This window comes from Pundamilia nyererei, unplaced genomic scaffold (genome assembly GCF_000239375.1).
Source record: "Pundamilia nyererei isolate P.nyererei 1_Seehausen unplaced genomic scaffold, PunNye1.0 scaffold00259, whole genome shotgun sequence".
Lineage (NCBI taxonomy): Eukaryota > Metazoa > Chordata > Actinopteri > Cichliformes > Cichlidae > Pundamilia > Pundamilia nyererei.
In genome coordinates, this window is record NW_005187660.1 from 223,916 (window position 1) to 249,239 (window position 25,324).

General features: G+C 40.0%; 2 protein-coding genes across 3 annotated transcripts; both read right to left on the bottom strand.

The window, feature by feature from the left end:
- Window positions 1-4,180: 4,180 nt before the first annotated feature.
- On the bottom strand, window positions 4,181-15,067 carry syt5a (synaptotagmin Va). Of its 2 annotated transcripts, XM_005749969.1 has the most exons (10): window positions 14,952-15,067; window positions 10,151-10,305; window positions 9,908-9,922; window positions 9,275-9,456; window positions 7,754-7,840; window positions 7,509-7,676; window positions 7,256-7,423; window positions 7,034-7,151; window positions 6,813-6,946; window positions 4,181-5,577 (listed from the first exon to the last, which is right to left on the bottom strand). In XM_005749969.1, exons 2-10 carry the CDS (start codon window positions 10,296-10,298, stop codon window positions 5,368-5,370), a joined length of 1,230 nt encoding a protein of 409 aa, XP_005750026.1. In that variant the 5' UTR covers window positions 10,299-10,305; window positions 14,952-15,067; the 3' UTR covers window positions 4,181-5,367. The 2 variants fall into 2 exon arrangements, with proteins under 2 accessions (XP_005750026.1, XP_005750027.1); XM_005749970.1 differs by lacking the exon at window positions 9,908-9,922.
- An 830-nt stretch (window positions 15,068-15,897) lies between these two features.
- Window positions 15,898-23,434, bottom strand: LOC102216094 (uncharacterized). The gene is made up of 7 exons (XM_005750002.1): window positions 23,373-23,434; window positions 18,568-18,650; window positions 18,122-18,416; window positions 17,861-18,009; window positions 16,737-16,983; window positions 16,101-16,246; window positions 15,898-15,962 (listed from the first exon to the last, which is right to left on the bottom strand). Exons 1-7 carry the CDS (start codon window positions 23,432-23,434, stop codon window positions 15,898-15,900), a joined length of 1,047 nt encoding a protein of 348 aa, XP_005750059.1.
- Between the last annotated feature and the right edge of the window lie 1,890 nt (window positions 23,435-25,324).

The window sequence follows — 25,324 nt, forward strand, 5'->3', positions numbered from 1 at the left end:
TTTAGAGATGTTGCGCAAATGGAAGAAAGCAGTCTTACAGATTTGTTTAATATGTGCGTTGAAGGACACGTCCTGGTCAAAAATGACTCCAAGGTTCCTCACAGCGTTACTGGAGGCCAAGATAATGCCATCCAGAGTAAGAATCTGCTTAGATACCATATTTCTAAGATTTTCAGGGCCGAGTACAATAACCTCAGTTTGATCTGAATTAAGTCAGGTTTTTGTGTCTAGCCTATTTGTCTTTGTGGGCTGATCACACACTGTTTAAGTTTCCCCTTGGTCTCATTTAAGTGGGTCAGTTTGTTTGTTCCCAGCTTTTGAGTAGAGCTCTGTTACTTTGACCTCTTTTATGGGCCCAGAAGTAAGATTTTTTTGTATACCGGTAATTTAAAGTTTGATTTTTGGGTTAAATAAAAACTTTTTATGGACTTTAATCTGTGTCTAATTTTGCTTTACTGGTTGGTCCATCACAGTGGCATTATTATCAGTTTGACCTTCACATCAGTTAATTTTAGATCCTTATATGATACTTTGTAGACCCTGACAGAACACACCACACTTGGGAAGCTATGGGAAGGAACAGTCTAAACACAGTCGTCATCACATGCAAACGTTAACAAAAACATAACCTCCTGGACGGAGGTAAGTAGTTGGTGCACACTGTGCAAAATAGCAGCAGCTGAAGAACCAGCTACCAGAGAGTTAACATCAAACTTACCTTTTGACATACAATGCTTAATAATTTACCGTTTTTATTTTTTTTAATCCCCTTGACAACACTTGAGAGAAAATATTCAAAGGGAACAAAAACTACATACAAAAGAAGCATGATTGTAAGATTAGGTTTCAGGGTCGTGTTCAGGGTTACACCACAGCGTTAGAGGTTGAAGAGTCAGTCTGTGCGGCACAGGGTAGAGCACCGGATTGGTAGCAATGTGGCATGTCTCAAAGAAGGAAAACACAACGCTTCTGCAAAAATCAACATGTTTTCCATACTGAAATATTTCCCAACAGTTAGTAATGTTTGAAGCTTTATTATAATTAGTGTTTCACATGACAAGCCTTTATCTGAGCTGCCTATAAAACTAACAAGAAACCCAGAACACAGCATTGCACAACCTGAAAGGACAAGCAACAGCAGGTACAAACGCATCATAACATGAACGATTATTACATTTTTTTATATATTTAAGCTAACATAAAATAAGTATAATTCACTGTTGACTGGGGATTCTGTTTGATACAAGCTGCAACTAAATCGTGTGTTCATTAGAGGTGCTGCTGTGGGAAAATGGCAGAACACTGTCACCTAGACATTATAAATGTTTTTCTTGGAAAGAGCCTGAAGGAAAACAGGCATAAAGACACTTGTGCACTGTAGTGTAATTGGCCCAGCAATTATCAGTACAAATCCAACTGGCATGTGTCACAGGTCAGTTTGGAATGTGACTTTGTAGAGTTGCACCATATCTGGTTGATCCGGCTTTTGAGTTGCAATGATTGCAGCGATTTCAGAAGCAGTCTAAAATCAAAGCAAAGCAACATGCTCCCTCAGGTGGACTATAGTGGCACTGCACTGCCATGGAAGCAGAGGACTGCAGTTTTTCATTTAAACTTATTTAGTCGATTGTACAACTTTTTTAAATCAATATATTTATCAGTTATATATTGTTTTATTATTCTATAGCTAATAAGTGATAGCAAAATATATGTTCTGGTGACTTACAACATTTTATGTGCTCTGTTGAATACTTCTGTTTAGCCAATGTTTCTGCTGTTATCTGTTACAGATACCTGCAGTTTATCCTTTAGCACATGTCCTGTAATGCAGCGGTGCCCAACCTTTTTTGCCATGGACCAGTTTATGTCCAATAATGTTTTCACTGACCGGCCTTTAAGGTGTCGCGGATAAATACAACAATATAAAACCAGTATAAAACAAAAAAAAAGATTTATTCATAACACATGGGAAAAGACCCAGGCAAACTGAGTTAATGATAAAAGCGGTTAAACCCCCGCTAAAAACCGATACAAACCATAAAAACCACGTTTGACCAGGACGTGTCCTTCAACACACATATTAAACAAATATGTAAGACTGCTTTCTTCCATTTGCGCAACATCTCTAAAGTTAGAAATATCCTGTCTCAGAGTGACGCTGAAAAACTAGTTCATGCATTTATTACTTCCAGGCTGGACGACTGTAATTCATTATTATCAGGAAGTCCTAAAAACTCACTGAAAAGCCTTCAGCTGATCCAAAATGCTGCAGCAAGAGTCCTGACAGGGACTAGAAAGAGAGAGCATATTTCTCCTGTTTTGGCTTCCTGTTAAATCCAGGATTCAAAATCCTGCTCCTCACATACAAGGTCTTAAATAATCAGGCCCCATCTTATCTTAATGACCTTGTAGTACCATATCACCCTATTAGAGCACTTCGCTCTTGCTCTGCAGGCCTACTTGTTGTTCCTAGAGTATTTAAAAGTAGAATGGGAGGCAGAGCCTTCAGTTTTCAGGCCCCTCTTCTGTGGAACCAGCTTCCAGTTTGGATTCAGGAGACAGACACTATCTCTACTTTCAAGATTAGGCTTAAAACTTTCCTTTTTGCTAAAGCATATAGTTAGGGCTGGACCAGGTGACCCTGAATCCTCCCTTAGTTATGCTGCAATAGACGTAGGCTGCCGGGGGATTCCCATGATGCATTGAGTTTTTCCTTTCCAGTCACCTTTCTCACTCACTATGTATTAACAGACCTCTCTGCATTGAATCATATCTGTTATTAACCTCTGTCTCGCTTCCACAGCATGTCTTTTATCCTGTCTTCCTTCTCTCACCCCAACCGGTCGCAGCAGATGGCCCCGCCCCTCCCTGAGCCTGGTTCTGCTGGAGGTTTCTTCCTGTTAAAAGGGAGTTTTTCCTTCCCACTGTCGCCAAAGTGCTTGCTCATAGGGGGTCATATGATTATTGGGTTTTTCTCTGTATCTATTATTGTACGATCTGCTGTACAATATGAAGCACCTTGAGGCAACTGTTGTTGTGATTTGGCGCTATATAGACAAAATTGAATTGAATTGAATTGAATTGAAAAACCATTAATTTCACACCCGAGCCTCAACTCTCGCTGCCTGGTACCAAACGACCGGGCCGGGTTGGGGACCACTGCTGTGACGCATGCAGTACTCTTCTCTCTAATTCCGCGAGAATAAACTCAAACTTCATTTTTTTGTAAACCTAACCATAGATTTGGTCCCTAAACCCACTGAATAGTAAACCTAACACATGTAAACCAAACCAAGCAGTATGCGCAGCAGGATACGACCCCACCTGCTCTATTAACATTAGAATGTAACAGTTTTTACACACATCAGATCCAACTTTGTAATAAGCATCCACATTTAACTTTTCTCATTATCATTTTACTGTCTGTTAAGGGTAAAAGAAAAAGAATTAAAGTTTAATGAATACTTTTTCAAATTCAAACAAACACAAATTTTCTTTTGGATACTTCCTCAAAACCTCAAAATGTTTTTTGTTGTTTTTCCTGCTCATCTGGCCGAAGGACCTGCAAGTTTATGGCATGTTGAGACATCCATCTGTCCGTCTGCAGTTAACTAGAATTGGTAAATGTCCAACAGTGTTGGTCTGAATTTAATTAAACTTACACATTCAGTTAATGTCCCTGCATCAGTACCAGCACATCCACTGATTTTCAAAATGAGTTAACACACTGATTATGGGCGATGTAAAAAAAATAAATAAATAAAAAAAGACTAAGAAATGGTTTACAATAAAATGTGTCAGGTTAATACTCCTTGGTGTGGAGGGTTGTATTGTATGGGCGATGGAGGGTGCATTATCCTTTCCTGTGACACCCTGTGCCTCTCTCTAACGCCTCCCTCACATGTTTGGCTCACTGTGTGAGGCAAGGACTAAAAAGGACACAGTGTTAATCCAGTCTTTCACTCGCCTCATTGAATCAACACACACACACACACACACACACACACACACACACACACACACACACCATACAGATTGGGCAGAGAAATAGACTCCACTTTCAGTGCTGGTAATTTTAAGTTCAGTAAAACCTCTAATGTGCAGTATTATATGTTACATTTTCCAATCTGACACATAGTAAATAAATACATTTGTCATTGTTTGGAAACATTTATTCAGCTATTTATTTACAGTCACATTATATGCAATGAAAATGAAAACATCTTTCTTTATACAGTTCTTTATACAGTTTATACACACAAACAGAGAAGGAACCACAAAGAGAAAGATAAATAAGAAGTAAAACATGGAACACTAGATACAACAAATTTCATCACTTTCATTGAAAAGTTTTATGTTGTGTTGAAAACAGGAGCCATGAAGATAAATTCATGGGACAAAATAAGGAATAGAAATTTGAGAAGAAGATTCACACATGAGCTCAGAGCTCCTCTGGGACGATACAACAACGAGAACTGACAGCCACAGGCTCGGTAGGCTAGTTTTTGCTATTTGGTCTATTTGTACTGTAAGAAACTAATAAAACCACATTTTTAACATTTTTAACTACTAAATGTTAACAGCAATATTTCACATTTCTCCTAAATTCTATAATGTTCAGCGCTTCAACCTCAGTCATTAGACCCAATGTTGTTGTATAAAACTTCATTAAACAGAACTTTGAGGCAGGAAATCTGCTAACAGATTAGCATCCTTGCACTTAAACCTGCTAGTGGCCATGCTAATGTAGTATAAGACTGGGCTGTTGATGGTCATAAAAATCAATCGAAAAGCAGGAGAAGCAGGGTTTCTAGGAAATGTAGTAGTATTTTGGAGAACTCTATTAACCAGGCAGAGTACCAGAAAAGCAACGTTAACTGCTGCATAATTATACTAATACTAAAGAAGACAATCAGAATTAACCTGAAGACAGGATTTGACTACATAAGTCAGCATAAAGCTTAATGATAAAACGGTCAATAAATAACAAAGAGTAGGAGAGTTTTGCCTTGAAGCTCAGTTAAAATCTTAGATGATGCAGTTTTGTTAGTCCTCCAGCTTTATGGAAGCAAAAAGTTAAACTGTGTTGTGGCTCTTTAATTTATACTTTGTGAGCCATTCAGAGGAAGTGTGCAGTTAACATGTTAATATGTTTGTAAGCATCTCTATAGGATGCACTCAGTATAACACGCAGTCATACAATGACATCCCGAAGTTATGTTACAAAAGGAATTACGTTTAAAACTGAAATATGGTTAAAAATGCATTAAGTTATAAAACTCTACAGGCGTTTGGTTTATTATTGAAACAAACACCCTGCTATGCACACGATGCTGTACACATGTGTAAGTTACTATGTGAGCGTCTTTAGCGAATGGGGGCCTTCAGAGCAGCATCCACCTCCTCCTCGGGCAGCAGCGTATGCCACTGGGCCACAGGACGCCTAGGATTGGCCAGCATGTCTGACCAGTGGCGCAGCCCGACGCCTGAGGCGCCATAGCCAATCCAGCACTTGCCGATGGGATCGTTGCTGCCCAGCTTGTCATAGTCATATACGGTGATCAGCACCTGAAGTTTCTGTGTGAGGAGACAGATGAGGGTCAGGTGTGCACCTTTATTCCAAGTTGAGTGATGTTATTGTAAAGCTTTTGAGTAAACTCAGGTTATGATGGTTGGTCAGGTTTAGCTACTGGGTAATGCAGACCTATGAAAAAGAAAGTTTTAACAGGACTCACCAGGTACGATCCATGATTCAGTGGCTTGTAGACTCACCTTTAGCAATAATTACTTAAATTTTAACCCACTCTTCAACAATCTTGCTTCAAGTCACTGAAGCTTGAGGGCTTTTGTTTGTGTACACCTCTCTTAAAGTCCTGCCACAGCATGTCGATCAGGTTGATACTGACTGGTCATTGCAACACCTTCATGCTTTTTTTTTCAGCCATCCTGTTGTAGATTTGGATCATTGACGCGTCGCGTCCCTCTGGAATACTTTGGTAGTACTTTTACATTTATAATTTAACCTCTTAACACCTAGTGTAAGCATCATCATCATCAGTGAGACGTCCTGCCCCCCCCCCCCCCCCAAAAAAATACTTTTTAAGCAACAAATTGCAAAAATGCTCCATGTTGCAATTATGATACAAATTAAAACTATATGAAATAATATTTGTAATTTAACTTTTTTTCTTTTTAATTCTCAGACGGTTTGATAAACACTATTTTTTTATATTTAAATTATTACATGGTTCCAGCTTTAAAGGGTTGATACATGTAGTGGCTGGTCTTCTGAGAAGGCTAAATCAAACGGATTCATTTGAAATTTAAACCTATATTATTTCAGTGTTTTCTCTGCTCAGTCTGCTGTAAAACTATATAACATACCGGGCATATGTGAACTTTGCAAATTATACAACATATTAAAACTGTGGCATGAGTATCATTAGAGGAAGTTGGGGCAAGACTAAAGGAAAATCTCTGCAAGAAGCACAAGCTGAAATCACAAAATCTATACGAGCTAGGTAAAAATGTTGCCTTTATTCTTTTGAGTTTCAAGAGCCAATCGAGAGGCAAACATGGGGGCACGTTTTCCAGATGTTTGTGTTTCTTCTCATTCAAACACAGTGCTGGAATTTTCAGCCTAAACCTGGCACAGCAGTATTTCTAACAGCCTCTGTTTCAGGCCTCCTAAAATAAAATAGTGCACAAGCTGAATGCAACCACAGGAAAAACAGTTGCACAATTTAAGCCCTGTCCATTGATGCACCTCTCTGGTCTAAATATGACGGGGTCAAACTGTGATGCATACAAACCTGGATCTGGGAGAACGGGATCTCGAAGCTGAAGCTCTCATTGAAGTAAGGATTCAGTGTGTTTTGCTTGACTGACGTCTTCTTCTTTTTGATTCGTTTGCCGTTGTGTTGAAGAACTACCTTAACGAAGGGATCTGAGAGAGAGACATGACATCAGGATAACCAGTTAGCAGAGCTCTCCAGAGTCTTTAACAAGCACAAGTACGAGTATGTGTGTTCACCTGACAGTCCTCCAACATCCATCTTCTTTAGATTCTTGGCTTCCATAATGTTAACCGTTAACTTTCCGGCAGTGGGGACATAACGAAGGGAAATACAGATATCACCGAGTTTCTCTTGCTGTCAGGAACAAAAAATAAACACAGGGATTTGGTTATCTTGCCCAAAACCAGTATGTACCATTAGATTTATCATGTTTCCAGGAGATGGAAAAACACCTTTACCTCCTCTTTTTCTCCTCCAACCAGATCCCGCCATTCATGTATTGGCTGGCCGAGGTCTATGGAGTTCATGGGGATCTTGATTTCACCGATGACATCATGTTTACCAAAACGGTCAAAGTCAAAAACTTGCAGCACCAAAGTCTGACCGCCCAGTTCACTGTAGGGTATCTGAAGAAGAAAATTATTAACAATGTTGAGTGATGAGGTGGTGCTCAGCGATTTAAAAATATAATATCATCAGTGTGATTCAAACCTTAAAGGTGAAGGTCTCATTAAACACAGGGCAGAGGTTCTTGCGCTGGACTTTGGTTTCAAATTTCTTTTTCTTGTCTGGCAACATGTAGACTTTGACGTAGGGGTCTGAGGTGCCGCCCATGTCCATGGCTGGGAGATCCTGAGCCTGGAGGATGCCAACTATCAGCTGCAAGAGGAGGGAGGAAACAGATGTTAGATGAAGGTCATAAAATTCTTCTTTTATTGGGTTAAACGTGTGTGTACCTGATTATCAGTGAAGTTATAATCCAGTGTGTACTCAAGTTTGCCAAAGGACTCTTTCTCCTCCTCCTCCTTCCCTTCCTCTCCTTCCTGGAAGACACACAAATTGGATAGAAGTTAACACACCATGCCACACCATGATTCTGCAAAATGTCTAAAATATGGAAAAGAAAATGAACAAGGAAGGCTTAAATGTAAATATTTAAATATAATACTCTGGTTTGGAGTCTGTGTGAAAATATAACCCTTTGATGAAATAATCTATATTCTCCAGTGCCCAAAAGCAAAGTACTGGCAGTTCTGACTCCTTTTGTGTTTACCCTAGTGCACTGTGGCTGTTGTGTGCAGTTTAAGCAGTGATTTCAGCCATCACTAGTCTCAACCTGGATAAAGGCCAAACAGCTGTGAACAGTTAATCAGTGATTACAATCAGATAGAAAACCCAGAGCTGCAGCTAACTCCATCTGTTGACACGCAGAGGGTGGAGGATGTATGCAGCCATGGATCTTTCTTGATTCACATCCCAATAATAATAATTATACCTAATAACACCCTCATTTCCTCATTTTAAATTTGATACTGCAGCCAGCAGCTGATAGCTTAGCCACAAAATTGTAAAAAAAAAAAAAAGAAAATCTACATTCTGCTACCATTTAGGATAAATTAGGCTAGCCTTGGGCCTTAGGCTTCCCTTTCTTTCTGTTCCTAATAGCTGCTTAGCATAAAAAGCTCTGCAAATGTGTGATAATATGTGGCAGTTAGGGTGAATGTTGCATAGCCTGTAGAGATCTGTGTCCCTCCATTGATACGCTTCCTCAGACAATCACTGACCCACCACCAAATTCGTCATGCTGAATAATGTTACAGGCATCACAATGCGCTCCACAGCTTCTGCAGACCATCTGTGGGGCATAGACGTCCGTGGTGGACCTGCCAGTTCTGGTCTTCTATTGCAAATAGAAATCAGGTTCGCAGTGCCAGACAATAAGCAGAGGGCCCACTAGAGGCCCTGAGGCTACCCTCATGAAATCTGTTTTTGAGTGTTTGGTCACACACATTCACACCAGCTTCCAGCTGGATGTCATATCGTAGCTCAGGAAGTCTTCATCCCGTTCTTCCTCCCACAAAGAAGCAGATTCTGGTCCTGCTGAATAAAAGATCCTCTAGAATCTGATCCAGCTCTCCTAGAGGATCTGTTTGTGTCCTGGAATCTCCTCCATGCGCTTGAGAGACAGCAAACTCGCTGACAGTGGAATATATTAATGTGGCATCCTGGAGGGGTTATTTATTATATGTAGCCTCATGCTACCAGCGGTAACACTGACTGTAGCCAAATGCAAAACTAATAACAGATAAGGGGTAAAAATCCTCCACGTGTAAAAACATTCCTGTTTTGGGGGTTGTCTCAATGTTGCCCCTCTACTGCACAACCCACAGTAAGGGAATTTTAGACCAAACTAAGCAGAGTTACCAAGTAGTGCAGGTTTTCTTCTTTTTGAAGAAAAGAAATTCATCTTTTCTCACCTTTTTCTCCTCTCCCTCCTCTCCCTCCTTGTCCTTCTTCCTGCGTCCTCGTCCTCCTTTCCTCTCGCGGGCCTTCTTGGGCTTTTTGCCCTTGTTGAAGCACTTCTTGTAGATGCAGAATCCCAGGCAGCCGACAAGAGCAAGGACCACAACCACAATGGCACCCACAGCCCACATGGGCACTGGAGAAAGGAGTGAGAGGAAGCGGGAAATGTAGATTAGTGCTGCATAAAAAGAAAAGAGTGATCACACTGCACAGGTCAGAAAGTCGAACGCTTTTAAAGTGTTAATGTTTCATCCAACATAATCAGCTCACAATATCATGGCTTCTTGGGCTTCCAACAGGTTTAGTGGCCCTCAGCCCTCTGACTGGTTTAAATCCAATTATTAGCACTCTTACTGTGAGCATTTATCTCAAAGCACTGCTGTTTCTAAGAAACGGTAGCTAGCTATACTGTAGATGAGTAAATAAACTTAAAGACTGACTCTATAAAATACTTGTTTTTAGGGTCAACATTTTATCAGTTGCCTTTTTTCACGTGTCTGCTGTGCCGCCCAGGATGAGTTGGAATAACCTTAAGAACGTGACTCTGTGCGACAAACACAGCAGCATGAGATGTGAGATGAACTTACTCTTGAGTTTATGATCTTGGAGAGCAGGACAGAAAGGTCACACGGCGAAGAAACGAGAGAAGACAGAATGGGAAAAATGAATGACAGGATGATGAGATGAAAGAGACTGAGATAGATACCCTGATCTGCTTTCTGATGCACAATTTCATCTAACATTTTCCTTAAGTTTACAATATGAAAGTTTGTGATTTTTTTCTTTTCATCTTAAACTGCAACGTTAAGTTTAGATAGCCGTGTGCTCACTTGGCAGATGTGTGAGCTCATTAAAGAACTTGTTCTTCATGCTGTTAAACTGGTGGTGGGAGACGGGTGGTGGAGGGGGTGGCCGCTCCTTCTCCTCCTCCTCAGCTGCCCGGCGGAGCCGCACTCCAGCCATGTTGACCAGTCGCATTGTTGCTCTGTAAAAAAAAAAGGAAAGCAGACAAACAATAAATAACAGGATCCAAGCTGATCGTAAAGAAGACTTGACGGAGACAGCAGCGTGACGATAGGATTGCAAATCGGCAGATTTAGGAGACAGAAAACCAGAAGAGATGCATGATCAGTCACAGTCAGTCCTTCTCTTTGTGTGTTGATACACCACTGCTGCTTGTCATTAAAGGGCATTTGTCTATGTATGCTTTCTTTTTTCTCCTTCCCCTCATGCCCCTCCCTGAATCTGGTTCTGCGGGAGTTTTTCCTTTCCACTGTCATCAAACGCTTGCTCTCTGGTTGTCGTTTTCCTTTTTACATTGAAAAGCCTTATAATGTGCTTTCAGCTGGCATTTGCTGTGGATCAGCATTCACATATAAAAATATAAAAGCATATGAAAATTAAATTGATATGAAATGAATCAAATAAATTAAATTCACTGTTAAAAGTTAAATTAGAGTTTCCTGCAACAGATTGGTGGCCTGTGCAGGGTGCACCCTGCCTCTCGCCGGGTGCACAGCAGTTAATTTATATTTATATGGTTGATAAAATGGTTGTGATCAGGCAGCCACACATGTCCAGCAATGGTGGGCAGCTTTTGGGAACAGTATTACAAATTGATTGTGGGGAGGTTAAAACCTCCACTAATTTTAGTCTTTAGATTAATTGGATTTTTAAATTTTACCTACACGATGCAACAGAATTACTACAAAGTGCAGTAAAGTAATAGCTCTTCTCACTGTTTCACTCTGATTTAAATGTGCCCTCATTTCATTCTGTCCTTTTTGACCTTTGACCTGGCTGTAATCCCTTTAATCCTCTCTCCATCGCCTCATTCTCATGCTCAAAGTGTGTGCTTAGTCTAAAGCATTGTGTTTTATCAGGTAAGTGAAATATTCAAACTAATTTCTGTGTAAGTGTCACTGTAGCTTCATCCCTTTTCCATAGACTGCTGTTGTGTAGTTTAATCTGTTATATTTGATAAGGTATTCACATATTTCATACATTGTGTTCAAACTAGATAACAAGTAAATGTATCTGTACTTTTTCTGAATGTATAATAATATAGTAGGAAACTGAATTACCCAGTAAAATCAGGTGCTTTTAGAGTTCCACATGTACAAGATTAATAGAACAATCAGCATATTCTAGACTACATATGCAACAGTTTAAGGAGACAATTTTTGATTGATATAATTTCATTATTTAGAGAATTTTTTTAAGTAGCCCCTTTGTGGCCCCTACAATTTGTAGTGAAACTTAAAAAGGTAAAAGTTGTGCCTGATGTTTCTGGTTTGTTTTGCACTTGTCACAGTTTGCGCATGTTTACATCAAAGTTAAGAGAACCCACTGTGCAAACTGGCAGTGACCACAGCAATTTGTTAGCGACCAAATCAATCAAATGAAGGTTTTTAACCAGGAAACTCCAGAACCAGTTACCTACCAGTTGGAGACTACACTTTTTTCCCTAGCAGCCAGACATTAACAGCTAACAGGACTAGGTCTGAATGAGTAAGGTCTGATTTATTTTCTCAAAGACATTTTTTTCAGGTTTTCTCAAATCCAAAAATTCACTTAATACAACCTGATGTTAAAGGCATACTTTTTTGGAGCGTTTGGCTAACAAGCTGTTATTTTGTGAACATCTCTGTTTGTCAGTCAGTAACACTTCCCGTTTCTGATTCTTGGTTTACACTAACACACTTCTAGTCCATTTGAAAGTGGCTACATTGTTTCATTTTCTACAGTGTAGCAACCTAATACAAATACATATTACTCATCCTACCTATGTAGCTGAGCAGATAAATAAGCTACATCATAGCAGACCACAAGGTTAGTTACTTTTAAACACACACAGGCCCCTCCCACGTCCCTCTGTCGCTGCACAGCACTGTAACAAGATTAATTGCCAAAGGTAATCCAAAAATCTCAGGCTTAACCAAATTAAGGACAGTTTGCCTCTCCGGGGTTCCTCCCCTTTCTCCGCCCACACTGTCACCACTTCTCCTTCACTCCTCCTCCCTCTGTTGTCTCCATCTGTCTGTGATTAGTCCTTTAGATACATGTCTCCCTGCTGATATGCACTACTGCACACGGAGAGGCTCATAGGCAACATATTTCAATAATGAGATCTGGTTCAGCTGGCAAGCTTTGTTACAATGACCCTTACAGCCCCCTGATTGTATAAGCAGAGGATTAGAGAGGGAGACCGAAGCATGTTTGTGTGTCTGTGTTTGTGCATGCAGATAGATACATAGAATAATTCACTGTATGTGTATTTTGAATGGATTTGCACACCGCACATTGCTGTTAACACTAAACTGCATCAAAAAGAGGTTAAAACATATTTACACACAAAAATATAAAAAACATGTGAGTCAAAGTAAAATACAATTAAATTATTTCAATTGCAAATAAATGAATGCTTCATTTTATTTTTTTACAGGATGGGATCATCAGTGTATAACATATTAGTTTAAATCAAATAAATGTCTCAGTAGGTATAAGCCTCAGATGGTATAGTGAGGATCCTGGATAATAGCAAGCATCATACTATGTATCATATTACTGTTTATGCCACAGGAAGGTGTGTTAAATAACCACCTGTTTGGAGGGATTTAGAACACCCCAAAACCTTTGGATGATAATTGCACATGTTTTCTGGGTCACAGCAGCTTTAAGCTGGGCTCCACCCAAAGTCAGAATCCTGGTCAGTAATGTGTGTGTCTGTCCAGAATTTAAAGCTTGGAGAAACACAGTCCACCCAAATCACACGTCAGAAGACTGAAATTCAGTTGAAAGATTATTAATGTGAACCAACTCTTGAAGAGAAAGGATGCCCCACACACAATAGTAGCAACGGTTTCTTTTTCCTGTTTTGTTAAGAAAACTCGTGTTACAAACAAAGAAACCTGAATCTCAGAGTTTGTCAAACATGACAATAGCCAGTAAAGTGTGTTGATATTCTGCATCAGCCTCACATTCTCATGTTCTTTAATTGCAGTGTTGTATAACTGAGTAAAAGGACCCTATTGTGACTGACACTGTATAAATGGTATTCATAGCAAGAGTGCTTGTTTTAGCATAGAATAAACTGGAAAGGAGACAATTCCAGCTGACACAAAATGCAGCAGACATGTGAATCAGCACTTTGTTTTTCATTTTATGCACTAACTTGTTCCTATGATTAAAAACTCAAAACTCAAAAATGTTTGCACATTACTGTAAAATCTGCACTTTGTGAAAGTGCTGCCAAGAGGAAGACAGCTTAGAAAGGTGTTCAGCGTATACAGGTTACTAGCTATGATGTAATAATCAGATTTGTGTTATGGTTAAAGAGTAAATCATGCATACCATTCAGCACATCAACCTTTCATATAGGACTTGCAGTTTAAGCTGCATTAGTCTTCTTAAAGTTGCTCTGTATCTGCAAGCCCCTTTGCTACCCATCTCCATCTCACCTTGATAATGAGGTAATATTTTGTATCTGGGTTGTTCATATTATCACATCTTGGATACAAAAAACCCCAAAAGGATAAAAATGCACTTTGTAAAACATCAAAGATGCACTTTTCTGTAGTTTGTCTTCAGAACATCATCGTTTCACCTCATCGATCTGGAAACGCGCTGGATACTCTGGTGATCGGCGCTGTTGGAGGAACTACAGATTGTGGATATTCCTTGCCAATACATTGTCTTTCATAAAGGAGCACAAGGTGACTCACAGCTGGGGCTCTACTGCTGTTTTTAACAGCAGCTCTGTGGATGGCATTTATTGCCTGCTGGCTGGTTCATCATTTTATTTACAAGGAAACATCTCAAAAGCTATTTTTGAAATGTTGCACCTCAGAGTTTACAGAGCTGACGTATACAAGCTTCAGTGAGCCATCAGATCATCCAACATGCCTCCACCAAATACTTGGATTGATTAATCAAATAGACTTATTGATGTCTAAACCCCACTTCTTCCTGTTAGTAGATGGAAAATGAACCAACAAAAAAAGCAAGGTTCACCTCTAATACAGCAGCCCATAGCTGCCAACCATGACAAAACAGATCCTTTTTGTGGAATAGATTAGCTTATCAAAACAAAGTTACTGGAAAAAGTCATCTGCACTTACAGTAGCCCTGACAGGAAAGAAGCAAACCTTTAACCTCCATAACAAACAGAGATGTTACAGGCGAATACAGCAGGTGACTTCACGTGATCACAGACACTAGAAATAGAGGTGGATTCCTATAATCCACTTAAACTAATCTTTGCCACCTTAGGAATCCTACACTATGTATCATCAAATGTATTTTCCAAGAGGGAACTTTCTCACTGCTCAAAAACAATCGATACTCAATAACTGAAGGGTGCAAATTAATGTCTACATGGTTATATCTCAAGAAATTTACAGCATGACTGTAATATGCTTATAAATACACAGACGTGTACAAAAGCAGGGAGGTATTAACTGTAAATAAGACCTGAAATAAGACACTAATAGATACAAAGCTTGATACTTTATATCTACGGTATAGACAATATTAATGTCAACAGTTTGATTAAATGTATATTTTATATGCATTATATACCTAAAGTAAAACATGATACAGTGAAAATAAAAGAGGAAAAGCATAACTCACATGATGTAACCTCAGTCCGTCTTGTGTCTTTTTCTGTTATTACTTTCTGCATCCAAATGTTCTCCACCATAAATCCTCCACCACTGATTAAAGAGAAGCTGGTGTGCACGACTCGCTCTCTCTCTCACCCCCTCTGCACTAATCCTTGCAGTATCCCTCACTGCCAGCTACTAACTAATCACCTAGTTTAGTTCTGTGTTTTGATCTGCATTTCATTGCTAAGATCATTCATATAATACAGAAACACCTTTAAAGCTACTTTTGTAATCAAATTAAAATCAAATGGTTCATAAAGGTTCATTAACACAGTGACACTTTATTTTTTAAACTAGCAGAGAGGAAACATACAAACATACAATCACTATAGTGATGATGCTATGATACATTATATTGCAACAAACACTCTAATCTATCAAATATATACAATTGTGGGTAAAACATTTGTATATAGCAATTAGATGTTGGCACTGACAGAGCCCTAGACAATGTCTGTGCAAAGTTTCATCATGATTGGTCGACTCATCTAGGAGGAGATGAATGGGGTCAAGCTGGTAATTACATGCAATATGTTTCTGATAATACGGCAACTAACAGTAATAAATTGTAAATCACCGATCTGTCTATATAGAGAGAAAAACCCATTTCACAGAAATTCATAGTTAACTTTTACATTTGCACTCAGTAACCTAGTAACAAAGGAATATAACCTGAAGTTGAGTTGTGCTCACTGATAAAGCCTCATTCAAACTGATGGAATCGTTGTAGCAGTTAGTCTGCATTTATAAATTGGAGAGCAATTATTTGAAACCTTCACGAATCTCTCTCTGAGTGACTGCAGTCAGTCCAAGTCCGACTGCAGCTGTTTGCAGAAAGGTTGCCTCCTATAAGGTGAGATGAGCCCCCCTTATACACATTGCAATTTGCATTTGCAATATGTTGTTGGCCTTTACTCTAGGGTTCTGTCTTTCTTGGTGCTGTAGAAATACACTCTTTGCATGTCGTCCCCAGCACCTAATGAACGGAGAGTAGAGTAATTAATCCCCAGAAACACGATACTGTGAGGAATCACAAGTGTACAATAAATCGCAGAATGCATTACAGTGGTATAAGCCCAACCTAATTGGCAAATGAAGTTGAGTTGTTTCCCACAATGGATGTCCTTCCACTGGAAGTCCTCTGTGCTGCCCATGCCGCCACAGGTGTTCGAATAATAGCGAGGGACCCAATTTTGTGGCCAATGGAAGAAATTCATGGAATGTCCAGACATCCAGAACCAGTCACTTCCTCTTAGTGACCTGTTGGACAGAGTGAACAAAATGCTGCTGTTTATGTTACCTGTGGATGTTTAAAAGCTTTTTCTCTTTTTTCCACAATTATATGATGCAGATTTATCTTTATGATGTTAAATGGGGCCAAAAACCTAAAACCAACCATTCATCCATTTTCTTCCTCCTACCAAGTTCAGGGTTATTATGAACTAACTGCACTCCTGTGACCCTCGGTTAGATAAGTGGTGCTCTGTTGGTAACTTTGTGTGTTCTCTATCTTCTTTTAAACCTTTCCTAGTCAGTTTGAGTCATTGTGTACATTGTTTGCATTGCTTTGTGGTGATATTTTTATTTGATGTGGTTACTTCTTCTTCTGTCTCTTTGTGGTCATTTCACATTTCTAATCATTGGATAGATTTCTTTTTACATTGCAACTGGACATGAACAACATCTCATTCATATTATGTCCTGTTCATTCATTGAGGTGTTAAGAGCATTTACATGATAAGCACAGTACCTGCGCAGCCCCAGCCAGATGTAGTCTGTGAGGGTGAAGGGAAGGCTGCCCAGCAGCTGCTCCAACTCGTCTTGCTCCTGTTGGCTGTGAAGGCTGAGCAGGTCCCAGTGATAATGTCTACAGTACATCAGAGCATCAGACCAGCAAAGCCTCTTTCCCACAACCATCACATTCCTTTTGCCCAGCAGCACGCTCACAGTGGGAGGAGATGGTGGAGGAGTTGGTGGAGGAGTGACAGCTTTGGGGGCTGAAAAGAAAAATCTTGACAGGTTGCGTTTGTTCCAACCATGTTTGGTTGTTTTCATTTTGTTTTAACAGGCTGAATTGTGAGGTTGCTTTCAGCTCCAAATTAAAACATGAATACTGAGAGGTGGAAAGCAATATAGAGACAATATAGAAAGCAACAGCAAGCACATGCAACCACAACATATGGTGCTAGAAACAAACACACCACGGCCATACCAGAGAGAGAAGCAAACACCTCCACTTCACACATCGTCAGTATTTTCTGAGGTCCTGGTAAGAACACAGTGATGTAGCGACCTTCCATTTCATTACACTGGAATGTGTGTGTTGGGGAACTCCCTAATGAATTGATAGTGCCACACCTGATAGATTTACACAAACATCAAACTTATTTTATCTACAAAAGAAAATGTTTTGGCTAAACAATAATGTGCTGTTGTTTAAATGAGAAAAATAAAATCATAAATATTTATGGAGAAATCGTGTCCTACATGGAGTTTTTAATTCCATTTTGATCCAGTGAGTTCCCAATCAAGATCTGCGCCCCAATAAGCCTGTAAGCTGTACTCCCGACTCTGTTGATGATGGTGACAGCAGTGACCTTATGGAGACCCAACAAGTCTATGTGCCACCAGGGCGAGTCCTCTGTTGGTGAAGTGTGGGTACAGCATCCTTGTGGCACTTGTCCATTTCTGCATCCATCGACAGCTTTTGAGGCCCAATATTCTGTCCCAGACCAAGTCGATGACTGTACTGTTTCTTTGTTTAAGGCCACATTTGGAAGCGGTTCCACTGAGTATCGAAAAGAACAAACAGACATGAGTCATTATCAGGCAGGTGTGTTTCAGTAGATCAGATTCACTCACTAAAAGCTCTACCTCGGGCAGCATACACCTCCACTTCACACAGGGTGAGAGTTTTCTTCTGTCCAGGAAGAAACAGGTTCACAAAGCGACCCTCCATGCTGCCTCCGTCACACTGGTATGTGTAGGTTTTACCCACTTTTATGTGGGAGATGGAAGCACACCTGACAGACGAATATATGCAGACAATATTCTGTTAATATGGATTTTCCCAAAGTTGGATAGCATGTATCTCTTAATTTCATTTCATAATGAAAATTGAATTCTCATCATTACTTGGGATTATTGTTTCCATTGTTCTCCAGTGAGTTCCCTATTCGGATCTCAGCTCCATCCAGTCTTTCAGCACAGCAATCTCCTCTGTTGGTGACTTTTACAGTAGTGATTGTAAAGCTGTGCTGCAGGTCTACCCGCCACCAGGGGTCGGTCTCGTCTTCAGCAGTGTGGCTGCAGAACCCATTGGTATAGAACGAGTTCCGTCTACCGTCGATGGCTTTGGATGCAGCAGCAAAAGAGAGCGTAGATGACTGAGTAGCTTCTCCTTTAAGTGCTAAATTGGGTGATGGGTATCCTTGAAAGAAAACCAGGAAAAGTCGGTTTCTGCAGAAGGTGCACTGTGCAGTTATTTTAAAGGTCACACTTAATTTTCATAACATTTTCTGAGTTTCAGAGTCTATGAAATACCAGACGTCTGCATCAGCATCAGACTGAAATGTGATTACCATAGTACACTTCAACCTCACAGAGACTTAGGATCTTCTTGCTTCCAGGGAGAAACACTGTGACGTATTGTCCTTCAAAAGACCTGCAGGGAAAGTAAAATGTCTGTCCACTGGGAAAGTGAGAGATCACAGCACACCTGTGTATGCAAGAGCCCAAAAAAAACAGAAAGAAAGTGAAGGAATAAATCTTATTCACATAATTATTTCATTATTTGGGGCTTTATCAAGTGTTTTCACCTCATGCTTTCATGGTCATTGATCTCTGTTGACTTTCCAATCCAAATTTCAGCACCATCCAGCCCGTTTTCTAGTTCTACTGTACTGGTAATTAGTACAGTGCCGATTGTGTACACTTTCTTCAGGTCTACCCTCCACCAGGGATCAGATTGTGAGGTGGTAAGTGTGCAGGACCCTCTTTGATAGCTCGAGTCTCTGATGCCATCAACTGCCTTGTCAGCAAAACCCAGGCTGTCATTGTTTGAGGACTGTACAGCATTCTGATTCAGTGCCAGGTTTTGGAGGAGATGACCTTAATAAGAAAAAAACTGTAGTAATTAGTCAAATTAATAGATTACTCTGGGAGTCGAGGGTGGTGGGAAGGGGTGTTGGAGCAGGGTTGTACCTGTTGGTGCACCAGATTCCATCAAGAAGAAAATACCTGTTAACATAAAGTATTTAAAGAGCTTTAGTTTTTCTCCCTTTTAAAGACTATATAAACAGCAGAGGTGGGAGGATCGATCCAAATATCTATAGTGTCGATTGACATCAGATTGATACTAGCACAACAGATTCAGTGTCAATAACAGATGTTGAACAAAAGTTCTTTAGAGACAGGCACATTCTAGGCCTCCAAAAAATACATGAAAAGTTTAACAATATGTTTTATTGGTAGACGGTTATTGTGGAAAGTAAAAATCACAGTGATTCAGTGGTCGTTAAAATGTGTTCTGAATTTGCGTCTTAATGACGAATCATGACATACCACTCTCCCCTACGTGAGCTGCTTTAATAGGTTAACAGCATTCTCAAAGACATCACTGCTGAAAAAGATGTCATCAATACTTTAAATAATAAAAGGTAAGCAAAATATAAAATAAGAATAATAATTATAATAATAAAATACTTACATCTTACAATGTGGACTTGGTAATATGCTTAGTGTTTTTGGTCAATAACCAAATTCTGCAAAACACTCAACCCTACAACTTGCATTATTTTGCATTACTTTGCATTATTTATCTCATTTGCTGAGTTTTGTTTGCAATGTGAAAGATGACGACACAACTGTTTATAAAAGTGCCAAAAAAAAGAGAAAGATAATGAAAAAAGTCTTCTTCACATAACAACTGTAGAATGATTATTTCACCCGATGCGGTTTTTTGTTGAAATTGGGATTCAGATTTCAGCATTATCCAGCACATTTTCTAATTCTGCTCTATTTGTTATCATTTCAACATCAAGTCCCTCCACCTGCGGTTGGACTGTAATGTGGTAAGTCTGAACTACTCTGATAGCTGAGGTGTCTTTTCCAGTCAACTATTTGCCAGCAAAGCCCACAAAGCCACTGCACAAACGTGTTTGTAACTGTCGCGAGCTGATGGCTGGTATGTGTGAGTGTAGAGTGACATGCAACTCTTTAGTGGATATTATGTCTGACACTGAAGCCCTGTGCTGAACAAAGGGAGCGTGTCCAAACGAAGCCCGTGTCGATCGTTCTTCAGAATATCACGTGAACAAAGATAAACAGGGCTCTGAAATGACATGACTGTTAATGCCTCATTATGTGATTTGAGCCTTTGAAGCATTGCAGGAAAGACAAAACATTTGGTCAAACCCAGGACCATGAGATTGGAACGGGTTCTTGATTTTTCAAAATAGGCACCCAAAGAGGAAAGAATTAAGGGAAGATAATATTCCACAACATCTCTAAGTGAGCAAAGCAGGTTATGAGTAAAAGAAGAGTACATTTTGTGATTGTGCACTTTTTTCCTTCATAATTGTGGTTCATGGTGTGGGTTTTAGATAGATTAAAACAATAAAATATCTGGCATTGATTCTTTATATGGGAAAATACATTTAGTAAAAGGTAATTTGTCTTACCTGTGAAGATCCAAATATAATCCATGCCATTCATGTCTCCTTGAAATGTCAAATCGATTATGAAATTGAACAAATGACATTAATTGCTCGTATACACCAGCTGGCAAGTAGAGGACTTACTTTCTCCGTAGTTTTCTTCAGAGTACTACAAATAACATACTGGATTTAGTCTGGTAAAGGAGAACATATGGAACTTTAATGAGTGTTCGTCAATGTTTGCATGAAGGAAGACACACCCAAATTTGGGTCATCCAAACAACTTAATTTGCACTTTCTGTGAGTTTCCCGACACTGCCAGCCCCTTAAGTTTCTATGTTTTGCAAATGTTTTGCATTTGAACAGTCTCACATGTCAGAGCACTGACAAAGAGTCAGAGCACTATTGAGCTACTTGACCTAGCTGTCTTAGCTAATTTTAGACTGATTTTTAGTCAGGATTCAGAATTCATCAAAGTACAATACAGGTGGTGGTGTGAGTGGATTCCACTTTGTTAATGTTGACAAGGCCACTCAACCAAATATAATTTTGGCTGTTCATTACACTTTGCCGAAAGCTTCTTGGGCCACAGCTTTGGAAGCTGCCTCATCCAGCAGCTTTCGTAATATTTACCATGAAGCCAGGAAATGGCCAGTGCACGTGTTTTAATAGGACTCTCCTCAGTTTGCTGCATGCTCTGTCGTGTTCAGAGAGACTAGAATTCATCTCGGCCCCAGCTATGCTCGTTATAATACCACTCTTATGCAGGCCAGTGTATGTTCTTTTGCGTCAACCCCATTGCAAGAGATGTTCATGTGGAGATTCAGGAGCACCAAATCCCACTGCACGTTATGTTTCAAGGAATTAGGGAATGACTGCTGACCACAGAAAAAAGAATTTTGACCAGTTAGAGATGCACCACTGAAAGATGGCTAATTAGTATTTCTGCACAGCATGGCTGGGAGGAGTATGAGAGATCTGGGTATATAGAGTCCAGAAAGCACCTAAAGAGAGTGGGGCAGTATATACACTTGCATCTTCAGATAGCCATAGCAAAGTAAACCATGTTCATTGTAGCTTTCTAAAGGATGTAACATGATAAATCGTTATATAATACTTTTCCTATATTATGTTACACATTACGCTGAGAGTCGTTCTGTTGCTGAGTTGGAGTCATCCTGTTATCTCTTACTACCTCAACTGCTTCAATGACGGGAACACAAGTGAGGAGAGATGTTACATCATACGAAACCATCTGCCTCCATAATGACGTCTCTCGCCTTCTCAGAAAAATCCAGAAATGTGGTGTTTAGAGCTGACTACCAACAGGTTGAGGATCAAAGCCAGAAACTTTGAGATGTTATAGATGACCAAGTTGATCAAATAAACAATATGATCTTACAGGTACACACCTTGTACCTGTTCTCAGTATCTTCAGTAAACCATACAGAATTGGTGTAGTTTCCCCTGGTTATAGCCTGTGGCATGAGGTCCGGTTAATAGCATCGTCCTGTTTCAGACAATCTTCCTGTAACTACTTCCTGGGTCTCGTTTCAGGGGCTCATAATTTTCCCATGATAGTCTTTCTGGTTTAGCAAAACTGCGCACCAACCCTTGTCTGACAGAAGGACGACAATGTTGTTGTCTTTACTAAGCAATGTGAGGGCCGGGGGCTTTGCATTGCTGCGATAGGCCAAAACTTCCACATCTGCTTTCACATCTGCACTGTTTTTTTTTTAATTGCTGATTTTGTGGCTGTGATCATTTCCACTCGTGAGATTTTTCTCAGTGTTCAGTCATTTTGCGAGAATGTTGTTCACTGCTTGAGTGACTTGTCTGCCAGAAACATGCTCATGTATCCACATCCTCAGTGTGGCATCTTTCTCTCATCTAGCGGCTGTGAATAATACGCTTTGTGTTTTGCTGATGTCAACAAGTAAGTCAAACTTGCTTTGTTGCCTGGTCTTAGACTGTTCATGCTGTGCTGGATGAGCCTTTTCAATGAATTCAAACACTATTTGAAGGGTATTCTCATCTAGGCTCACTGTAAGTCTCAATCGGAGCCGCTTTCGAATTTAACACATCGATGGTAAAATTTGTTTGTCTCACCTGTTCATTGAGCAGCTGGCTCTGTGCCTTCTGGAAGATTTTTGTTGTGGTTTCTGTAGTCAGCGCTCTTATGTTAAGTTTGCTCACATACTTGGTTGAGGCAGTCCTTCCCAAAGTTGGTTAAAATGCATGCTCAATGATCCAGGTAAGGAAATCCTAAAAAGTTGATTCTGTTCAAGTGAACATTGCGTTTTCAGTGGAACAAATATTCTGTCATTCATCCAAGTGACTTCTTCAACCTAAGCTTCCTGCAGGTTTCCCCAACCTTATAAACAGTACATCTGCAAAATGACTGAAGCTACACTGATTAACAATGGGCCGTGGTGTCACCAACAAACTAAGCCCAAATCATCACCCGTGCTTGAAAGTTGGTATGAGATGTTTGTCTTGATATGCTGTGTTAGTTTTCTCCAAATATAGCAGTGCATTATGGCCAGACATCTCCACTTTGTTCTCATCTGTCCAAAGGACATTGTTCCAGAAGTCATGTTCCTTTTAGAGGAAAGAGGAATTCAATTGAATTCAACGGAGGGTGAAATTAATGTGGCAACAAAACAGACTGAGGGGTATTATTAGCAAGTGCCAGTAGCCCTTGGTTAAATCTAACATCGGTGCCTAACCGGTCCAGCAGCTCATCGACCCGGTACATGGGGTAAGCATCAAACTGTGACACTTCATTCATCTTGCAGTAGTCAACATAGAACCGTTTAGACCCTTCTTCACCACAAGAACTACGGCGCTGCATCAGGCGCTGTGCGACTCTTTGCCATCATTGCTGGTGTTGCATAATGGGGCACAAGATGACCTCTCTTGACAGTTCTAATAAATATGAAAACATTCTTCTCCACAACAGAAACCTGTAACAGAAACCTTGAAAAAAGGTGGGTAGGGCTAAAAAGAAATATAAAATAATATCTACAGCTCACATCTGACAGTCAAACAATTAGAACTGTTAATGGTAAAACACTCCCCCTAGTGGTCAAAGTTCCAGTTAAACTTCTGTATAGAACAGGGGTCGGCAACCTGCGGCTCTTTTGTCCTTATACTTCAGTATTTAGCTAAAGTGTATTTTATTTGTCTTTAGTTCTTTTTTTAACTTGTAGTTCTAGAAGATTATTGTGATATTAAAATATAAAATAATACTATTTTATTATTTTTCATCGCTCAAAATAAGCGTCACACTGGCGGAAGCCGCTGTACCCGCCGAAACGCCGTGCATTTATCGAGACTTTCAACCCCAGGTAGGCCAATTATGGATCTTTGGATCCACATTATGTCAGCAGCTCCACCGTGAACTGTTACAAACAAACAGCGCTCACGCCTCACAGACGACAGCTTACAGTCCTGCGTAAACTGACTTCGTACAGCCCCGACCTGCAGACGCTGTGCGCAGAGGTTCAGGAGCAGAAGTCTTATTGTAAACATATCACGGCAGACCCCACGATGTTTGCATGAACACGCTTTTCAGCATCTCTTTATTGACCACTTTTCACACACGGTTGCTGTACGCACACAGCCGGCTGTAGCTTTGCAGCTCACAGCCCGACACACACCAACACAACAGCAGAGAGAGCACAGACTTTCAGGCGGCGAGGCGTGATTGCGGGAGACGCCTCCCCTGCAGCGGCGCTGCAGACCACGCCCCGCCACACACATTAACCAGGTAAAATACATATTTAGGCAGAATTTTGCAAATATCTATTTTTCATTTTTTATCAGCATAGTGCTTTTTTTCCAAAATATTTTTAAAAGTCAGGTCAAAGCTCCAAAAGCACAAAGGCGATATAAGGGTGGCGACGCAGTTTTTGTTTGCTGGATCATTTTAGTTCAGCTGGGCGTCTTTCCTTTTGTTATATTTCTTTAAGAGTTCAAAATGTGTTCATTACATAAATAAAATGTAATTTTCTCTGTAGCACTTCATGGATTTCATAAGCAACACACCTTTGTTGTTCATACAAAGCATAAAGGTGAAAAACAATATACAGTGTTATCTTCATTTTAGATGTCAGAAAGTATTTGCGGCTCAGTGTTTTCTTTTGTGTGGAAACCGGCTCCAAATGGCTCTTTGGGTGTTAAAGGTTGCTGACCCCTGACAGGCCTATTACTTAAGGAACCTTTGAAATATGTTTTTCACAGTATATTTTAACCAAAGTATGATATTGTATGAATAAACTTTACACAGGTGGCTTTCGTTTCTCCTGGAAACATTTTAATAGAACATGGTTACTTTTACTGGGTAGTTAAAATTATCCCCATTCTTAAGTATGAACTTAAGGTCAGTGGTTACTGTATCTTTTAGCCAGACCGCTTTAAAAATTACATGAGAGCAAGTTTACTGTAGCTCAAAAGTCCAAGTCTGGCTTTTCAGTCCCAGCTTTGTTTCATCTGACCAGAAAAAGGATTTGCAAACACTCATTGCTTTTGCAGCCCTACCTGTCAGAATTCATCCACCCAGCAACTTTAAGTAAAAGCACAATCACAAGTAACAAAGTCTCATTGCTTTCAGCCATGCAACTGCAGGTCTGCACTGAGGTGGAAGTGTACCAAAATGTTGTCAGCAAGTGTCAGTTTA

Bases quoted from the DNA above. Each gene is read 5' to 3' on its own strand.
- syt5a (XM_005749969.1), bottom strand. From the start codon at position 10,298: ATGCGACTGGTCAACATGGCTGGAGTGCGGCTCCGCCGGGCAGCTGAG. The intron at 7,841-9,274 runs GTGAGAAAAGAT...TGTGTCTTCCAG, and splicing joins AGGAGGGAGAGGAGAAAAAG to GAAGGAGAGGAAGGGAAGGA. The intron at 7,677-7,753 runs GTACACACACGT...CTCCTCTTGCAG, and splicing joins ATAACTTCACTGATAATCAG to CTGATAGTTGGCATCCTCCA.
- LOC102216094 (XM_005750002.1), bottom strand. From the start codon at position 23,434: ATGAATGAAGTGTCACAGTTTGATGCTTACCCCATGTACCGGGTCGAT. The intron at 18,651-23,372 runs GTTAGGCACCGA...CTTTCCCTGCAG, and splicing joins GTCGATGAGCTGCTGGACCG to GTCTTTTGAAGGACAATACG. The intron at 16,247-16,736 runs GTACTGTGCTTA...TCTGTCCAACAG, and splicing joins ATCTGGCTGGGGCTGCGCAG to GTCACTAAGAGGAAGTGACT.